This window comes from Mauremys mutica, chromosome 5 (genome assembly GCF_020497125.1).
Source record: "Mauremys mutica isolate MM-2020 ecotype Southern chromosome 5, ASM2049712v1, whole genome shotgun sequence".
NCBI lineage: Eukaryota > Metazoa > Chordata > Testudines > Geoemydidae > Mauremys > Mauremys mutica.
In genome coordinates, this window is record NC_059076.1 from 142,393,676 (window position 1) to 142,402,079 (window position 8,404).

Here is an 8,404-nt window from a genome sequence, read left to right on the forward strand (position 1 = left end):
AAATGTAAAGTCGTCAGCAGCCAGGACTTGGGTTTGGCCAGGTCTGGAAAGCGAGGCTAACTGCAAAATGTGAGTGTGCATAAAACCCCCATTGCAGGATATTGGGCTGGTTTGGCTCAGCCCTATCTTTAGAGTCCTCAGTCTCTGGCTTTCTCTTTCGAGCCGCACCCCGCTCTGACGGCAGTGGCTTTGTAACAGAAGGAGGCTGGGAGCGGGAGACACTGTAATAAAGTGAATGTGTGAAGCTCCGCCTACATCCTTGCACCAGTGATGTCAAAGAATCTTAGACATAAACTCAATCTGTTTAGTTTAACCAAGAGAAGCTACATCCAGGCAGTAAATACCTCCGTGGGGAACAGAAATTTGAGAACAGAGCTTTTCAGGCTAGCAGACATTGGTACCACGGGATCTAATGGCTGGAAGTTGAAGCTAGACAAACTCAGACTGGAAATAAGGTTTAACAGTGAGGGTAATTAACCACTGGAACAAGTTGCGGTGGATTCTCCATCACGGGTCATTTTCACATCCAGAGTGGATGTTTCCCTAACTCGAACATGAATTAATCGAGGGCAGTTCTATGATGTGTGTCATATGGGAGGTCACACTAGATGATCACATTGGTCCCGGCTGGTGGTATGATCTATGAGGTGCTGGCAAAGAACTACTAGATCACAGCATATTTCAGTGCTCTGACCAGGCTTGTGGGAAGAGCCTTGAGCTCTGAAGCATCCACCCCTTCCTGTGGGCGACGATTCCACAGCCCAGCAGAACAGCTCGCTGTCAGGAGGGTTTTCCTGATGTTAAGCCTAAATTTTCCTTTTCTTAATTTTGTCTCATTGCTGCAGCTTTCTTTCCATGGACCACATCCAATAATTCCTCTAACTAAGAGCATGCCAGCTATAATCCACTAATGCTTGTCTCTACCATATCTAACTACCTAGAAACCTACAGAGTGTTAGACGGGACCATCAAGGTCATCTAGTCTAACCCCCTGCCAAGATGCAGGATTTGTTGTATCTTCCAAGACAGATGGTACCCAGCCTAGGTACTTACATGGCCCTGCCCGCCAGCACATCTGAGTACCAAAGTATCCAACCCATGAATAAGTCTTACCTATCTGGAGAGTGTGCATCCCAGGATCTAGGAAGGTCGACATCTTCACATACCTTCCTGGCTGCAAATTCAGAAGAACACAGAGGTAAGCATTGTGTCCTGTGTGCATCATGCTCCTGAGATGCCCTTGAGAAGTGTTCACTGCATCCCTCGCTAGCGGCTGTTCCACAAAGAGGACAACAGACTACTACCACTGCTAGCTAATGGAGTTCCTCCTTTAGCTCAGCTGGATGTGGTTTGTGCTTTGGTGCTGAAAGTCCTGCATTCAAGTCCTACCTGAGGGTGAGGGTTGTTACAATCGCACTGACTAGTGATGGGCCAGTCACCACAGGGGCAGAGAACCTCCAGTGATCAGATGGGAAAGCTCAGGACGTTCTGGGTTTGGCTTGGCATCTGGACCAGTCTAGGGGCGTGTTGGGGCCTGTGTTTCTGAAGCACAGACACTTAGAAAAGTTGCACTGGTTTGACTACATCAAGATGAGCGCTAGTGAGAGTGATCTAAGGGTGACGCTGCTTCACGGGCGCTGGCAGTGGGGCTTCGCACAGGTTTGACTCGGTCCCTTTGGTAACACAGGTGCAACTCCCCTAGTCTAGAGAAGGCTACAGAACTCACAGACAGACGGGCATGCGGTGCTTATGCCCGGCTACAACCTGTTCTGCAGACCCCGCTCCTGCCTTGTTCTTCCCCACCCCACCCATGGCCTAGGGGCTGATGAGGACAGCAATCACCCTGGGTGCCAACCACCAGGGGGCACCGTACCACTGTGCTTTTTTTTTTTACTCTGCTCTGATTGGCCAGCACTTTTAAAACAATTAACGTATTTTTCTCGACTGATTGGCTGGCTGTGGGGGATTCTGGCTCGGCCACTACGGTGGGGGGTGGGGGGGTGGCTCTGCTGCATTGTGTCTCCTGGCCAGGCTGCTGCAGCTGTGTGGATCTTGCCTGGGCTCCTGGCCTGGCACTTTTCCTGCCTTGCTAACCTCTCGCCCTCCATTTCCAGCTCAGAGCTGGGCCCACGGCTGCTCAGGACCCCTCGCCGCAGCTGCGCTCTTCCTGCCACCTCCCTCCAGCTGCCGTTTGTCACCCCCTCACCCCGGGGACGTCTGCGAACGTTCGCTCTGGAGCCGGGTCAGGATTTCTGACAGCCCTGAGCTGTTCAGACCAGGGGGTTCGCTTTGAGCCCATCCCAACGGGCTGGCGATCAGTCCAGCAGTCGAGCCCCATCCCAGCAAACTCCCGTGATGCCTGGGCTGGGTTCCTCGCGGGCCACCTCTCTTCAGCGGTTTCAAAGTGCCGGCCACGGACAAAGAAGAGATTCTCCCGGGAGGAACGGGTGAGGCTGAGGAGCGTAGCAGGGGGCCGTCCTGAAGCACCAGTGCTCAGCTGAGGCCAGCTTCCCCCAACAGCCAGTTCCAGTCCCGGTTCACGGAGCCCACAGCCGTCCTGCCAGCCTGCGTTCCCCCTACAGGCCACCTGCTCTCTCTCCTCCGGGCCTTTTTAGAGGCTTCCCTCTTATGTACTCTCCAGGCCTGATCTGGCCACGTGACCTGCCTATCATGTGACTGTGCTGCCTGGGGAGGGAAGCTGAAGGAGTCACAGGTGGGGCTGGACCCAGAATCTCTTAAAGGGGCCGGTCTCCCTGGGACAAGGTGCACTGGACTCCTGAGTGGAGCTAGAGAGGGAAATGGAAAAGTGTTTGGCCTGAAAAGATTTTGATTGTCAGGTTTTGGGCACAAACTTGCACGTTTTCTCTTTAAAAGTTTTCACATTTTTGTCAGAAAAATAATCAAACATTTGTGGGCCAAAAACTCAGTTTTCAGGTTTTGGAAAAAGCTATTTTTCATGCAAAGAGTATTTTGCACAAAATATATTGATCAGCTGAATTCCTTCATTTTCCTGGCTAACATCCAGGCTTGAGGCTCAGCAGATTAGAACAAATCATGCTGGATGTCTCAGGGGCTACTGGGCCTTCAGATTGGCACGTATGCATGCTCCTGAAACCCTGGCCCTGGGCATGAGAACCGGGATTAGCTAATCTGGGAAGAGGCCTTGTCCGAAGCCAAACCCACCCACACACTGATAGTCAGGCAGCCAATTTCCAAGTCCCAGCAGCCCCATGAGAAAAAGCTTGTGCTAAAAATGGCAGGTACCAAGCCGTTCCCTAAACAGATGCGTTTCCCTTCTGGCAGCCCCTGTTGCCTTGTAAATAAAACAGTCGATGCAGCAGGAGGGGAAGGAGTGAGCCCCATGTGACCCAGGGATCTAAATCTGCCACCGGGAATAAAACGTTAGCAGTAAAGGAGGGGCTGTCTGCTGCAAGCTTACAGGAGGATTCTCAATAGGCTGGAGGTTGATGCTTAGAGAAAGCTGGGCTGCAAACTGCAGGCCGCTCTGGTGAAAAGATTGTTTCCCAGGAGCTGATTAGCTCCTTTCCAACAGGCTGGCCTGTGAATCGCCTCCTGAAAGCTCAGCGCGAGGTTCCTCTGGGAAGATACGGCTCGTCCAGACTTGGCAAGTAGCAATATTCTCGCTGCAACTTATCACGAATTATCGATGGATGTTTGTTCTGGCAACCCCTGCATCACACGTCCGTGGAGAGCATGCAAGGTGACAGGCTGGAGAGAGCTTGTCTAACACGTACCGTGCTGGCAGGAGGTGTCAAAACGATAGCTCCTCGTGGCTTTAGCCACACCCACAATCATGCAGAAGGGACAAGCACAGAGAAGATCAGGACAGCAATACATTTTAGAGGGGTCATGGAGAAGTCCTCTGAGCCCACCTTCCCCACACCGCTGCTGGCCATTAACGTTCTCTCATTGGCCGAGCACGAAGCAGTTCTTTCTGGAGCTCGCTGCTGCTGCTTCGGGGTCGGCCAGCAGGGGTCGCTCAGGGTGCAAGCCCGGGAGCTAAGGGTGCTAATTTCACAAGGTTCCCAACTCCTGCTGATTTCTTTCTCCTGCGTTTTTCCCCCCCACGTGAAGCTTTTAATTTGGACGGTAGGGAAACACTTTGTATTTACTCCTGTGCGTTGTAGCGTGACAGGACGGGCTAGCGAGGCGGGGAGCTCTCCCACGCCGCTGGGGCAGAGGCCTAGCATAGGCAGAGAAGTGGCCAGTTAACTCCAGCGGGACTGACTGTCAGTATCCCGAGGTCTCTTCACACAGCTCTGGCAGGAGCCGCAAAGGGAGAGAAACCGGCCCCCTGGGAAGAGCGCCCTGGCCAGTGCAGAACTGGCATAATGGTCCTGCTCCCAGCCTCCGAGCGACGGTGGGACATAGTTCTCCGCACGCTGGATATTTTCTGCTTCCTAGGCCGTAAGGATCCACCTGCTTGAGACTGCGTCCCCTGCCACAGGGCTGCTCTAAGGGGGTTTAAAGTCCCCTTTCCTCCTTCCCCTTTATTTCTCGAGCTGGGTGCAGGAACATGGTGAGAGTTGGTGCTGCTAGGCAGCAGTCGTGCCAGGCTGGCCATCTGAAGGAAGCAGGGCTCCAAGCTCGTGCCTGGGGTGGCAAGCCACGGGGGGCGCCCTGCCAGTCGCTGTGAGGGCAGCAGTCAGGCTGCCTTCGGTGGCATGCCTGTGGAAGGTCCGCCGGTCCCGCGGCTTCGGCAGCAATTTGGCGGCAGGTACGCCGAAGGTGCAAGACCGGCGGACCTCCCGCAGGCGCGCCGCCGAATCCGCGTTACCGGCGGACCTCCCGCAGGCGCGCCGCCGAATCCGCGTTACCGGCGGACCTCCCGCAGGCGCGCCGCCGAATCCGCGTTACCGGCGGACCTCCCGCAGGCGCGCCGCCGAATCCGCGTTACCGGCGGACCTCCCGCAGGCGCGCCGCCGAATCCGCGTTACCGGCGGACCTCCCGCAGGCGCGCCGCCGAATCCGCGTTACCGGCGGACCTCCCGCAGGCGCGCCGCCGAATCCGCGTTACCGGCGGACCTCCCGCAGGCGCGCCGCCGAATCCACGTTACCGGCGGACCTCCCGCAGGCGCGCCGCCGAATCCGCGTTACCGGCGGACCTCCCGCAGGCGCGCCGCCGAATCCGCGTTACCGGCGGACCTCCCGCAGGCATGCTGCTGAAAGCCTCCTGACTGCTGTGCTTGGGGTGGCAAAATACATAGAGCCACCCCTGGAAGGAAGGGCCTAAAGCGCAGACAGACCACGTGGGCTGTGAGCCTCTCGGCTCTCGTGAAATACACCCACAGGGTCAGGGCTAGTTTGCACCGGGCTGTGAGGGTGTTGCAAGAAGCGATGCTGAGTTTTCATCAGGGCAGGTGCTTTCCCCTGAGGCAGTAGCAGACGCAACACCCTAGCAAGGCGCTGGGAGGTGAGAGCTAAAACCAAGGTCCTGGCCTCTCGTGTCCAATAACAATCTCACGGCCTGCCCCGCCCCGCTCTGCTGGGGTACCTCAATCCAGACCTCCCGCCCCCTGCGACCTCAACCCTGCTCCCCTTTGCTACAGCTCAGCGGATGCACCTGGGCATGGACCATGCAGCACCAACTCCAGCCCTGGGCTCCCACGCATCTCCCTGGGCCTCATGGGCGGCCCTCCCCTCTCTCCCACCATCGAATTCCTCTTGGGCAGAGAGCGCCCAGTGGCTAAGCTTCGGAGGAGACCCGCAAACTCAGGTTCCCTGGGAGCAAAGGCAACCCGGGAAGTCGGGCCTTGCGAGGTGGCGGGCGCAGCCTGTAACCCATTGTGGTTGTTACCGCACTGCGAGTACCCACAGGAGGGTACAGCTGCAGCACCACGTCCTGGCCCTAGGCCGGGAACTACGTGGGGTCTTTGGACTCGGCATGGTCGCTCCTGGATCTGCTACCCTCCCTCCAGCCAGGGCTTGGCTTGTGTCTCTGGCGGAGGCTGACTTGCTTATTGGAGCAGAGCCCCGAGGAGGCTGAGGGGTCGGGGACCAGAGGGAAAGACTGCAACGAACTAGGAGCCGCTCCCACCTTCCAGCAGCTTTGGATGGAAGCGTGGCCTGTTCCTGGGCCCACGTAGCTACCACTAGCACTGCCAGTCAGTACAGTCGTCCCTCGTGCGCCCAGCGACAAGCGGGGCCCGTGGCAGGAGCCTCACAAGGGGAAGAGTGAGGCGTTGTCTCAAGGGCTGTCTGGGGGGTAAATGAGGGTTTTCTCTCCGTCCTCTACCGAGCGCCTTACTGGGGTGGGTTCCCTTGTCTGCCATACAACATGCATCCGTGAACACACACACGAACCCCCCCATCACACCTGTGCACAAGCACGCTGTCAATCAGCACAATCAGCTACACACAGACACCTCCGTGCACAGTCCTCACCACGCACCCACCATCTATCTGCACCCACGCACACACCCACCGACACGCACGCGCCTACCCCACCCACGATCACCTCCACACAGCCCGCAGCTGTACCATCCTCCGCCAAGACACGCCACCTCCTAGACGCCCCTGCCCGGCCCGGCGCACACACAGCCACACGTGTGCCCGCACACACAGACACGTTCTCCCCCAGGTCTCACAGAGTGTCTCGGCTCTCCCAGAACGAAGCACCGGGGGATACGCCCCCAAAAGTCCAATCGACACACGGGGGTGCACAGAACCAGGGAGGGCACGGTCACTCGGGTCGGGCTTTGCCGTGCGGTTAACCTGGGATGTGATAACTCTGCAGGGAAGACATCCCCTTCCCTGAATGAGCCCAGCCCCTTGGCTCTGGAAATCTCAGATAAAGGGGATCCTCAGAAGATCATTCCCTCCGCGCCCCAGCACTTACTGCTTTGGATCAAGTTGCAAATAGTTAAGAAGCGATGTTTTTTAGAGCTTTATAGTATTCCTGCTTCCATGAAAACTAGCGAGGGAAATAAATTAGCTGCAGCTCAGGGAAGTCAGAGCTGGGTGGGGCAGAAGGGTGAGGGCAGCTCCCGTATAAAGCGGGGAATTAGGACCCATCTCCCTGGCAGGGGAGGCATCGTAAGGTGCAGTTAATCAGTGCGTGATCGTCACTCTCAGACCCAACACTCTGGAATTACAAAGTATTCCTCGGGGAGAAGCTCCTTGGGGCCTACAGAAGTTCAGATGCAGCTGTAAAGTTTGCCTGTCTGAAGTCCCAATCAGCAAGAATGTCTATGGCCCGGCAGGGACAGAAAAGCCTCAAATCCACGACATGAAATGAACCAGGGAACCGGGGTTTTCATCGGCCATTGGTCTGAAAACATGTCGCTTTCCTGCTGGCAATGACTTTATCCAGCGGAGACAAGCGAGCAGGACGGCAGTGCACCCCGCCTCGGGGTGGGAACAGACTGCGGGCCTCCCGGCACGAACAATTCCCAATCCTTAGGGCTGGCTGCATACGGTGCTTGGCATCAGCAGAACCCAACATGCTTTGCGGGGGCAGGTAATCGGCGGGGTTCCCGTATCGCCACGGCCCAGGCCAGCAGAGTCAGGGCTAAACCCCAGAAATGCAGAGTCCTTGTTTGCGGGCCACTCTCCCTGCCAGAGGTGGGAGTTGAACCCACAAGTCCTGACTCCCATTCTGGGCTCGCTCCAGCAGTAGAAGCCAGGAACCCTGAGTTCCAGCCCACTCGAGCACGCTCCCCTCCCCACATTACAGACCCCCCTCTGCCCCCCTCCCCAGTGCTCCCCTGCGTCTAATGCACATTTCACGCTGGCGGGCAACCGAGCCCCTTCCCAGCTCCAGCTCAGGTGACTGCCAGCTGCCCTGTCCCAGGTCGCCCCAGCAGCATCACCCCCCAGCCCAGGGTCTCCCAAAGGGCCCAGCGTACGCTCACCTCTGGGGTGCGGCACAGAGCTTCGATCCCGCCCGTCTGAGCCGATGGTGCCTTTAGCTCCAGCTGTGCAGCTCCTCCATGCTCATGTTCCCTGTCAGCCCAGAGCCCCTCCGAGCCGCCCTCAGCCCCCACCCAAGGATTTTCCTCTCGGTCTCCTGATCCCCCCTTTCTCCCAGCAGACGGTCATGCCAAGGACGGCAGCTCCTGGCCTCGGTGTGTTCTCCTCCGACAGCCCACCCCGGCTGCACTCCGGCTTCCTCCAGCTTCCCAAAGTGCTTTCCTCCCACCCCCGAGCCCTGGCCCAGCCCAGGCAGAGGTTCAGATTGCAATCCCAGCCGCAGATGTGAGGGGAGGAGGCAGGGCTGCCCTCCGCAGGGACTGAAACCTAAACTCCAGGCTTGGCTCGCGCCAGGGCCTCCCCGCAGCCCCTGTGCTGGAGGCCAGCGGCGGGCGGTGGGGGCTCACCGCTCCCTGCCCAGCCCGTTTCCTTCTCCGGTTGAAGGATCTGCTGGGTGCTGCTCCCTGCTCAG

At 57.6% G+C, this 8,404-nt stretch overlaps 1 protein-coding gene across 1 annotated transcript in view; it reads right to left on the reverse strand.

The window, feature by feature from the left end:
- LOC123371212 (heat shock 70 kDa protein 12B-like) overlaps positions 1–8,049 on the reverse strand; it is a 54,901-nt gene extending 46,852 nt beyond the window's left edge. The window contains exons 1-2 of the mRNA XM_045018539.1: positions 7,875–8,049; positions 1,114–1,174 (exon numbers count right to left, since the gene is read on the reverse strand). Of these exons, the coding sequence (XP_044874474.1) occupies positions 1,114–1,156 (43 nt within the window). The 5' untranslated portion in view covers positions 1,157–1,174; positions 7,875–8,049. The remainder of the gene's footprint in view (positions 1–1,113; positions 1,175–7,874) is intronic.
- Positions 8,050–8,404: the final 355 nt, after the last annotated feature.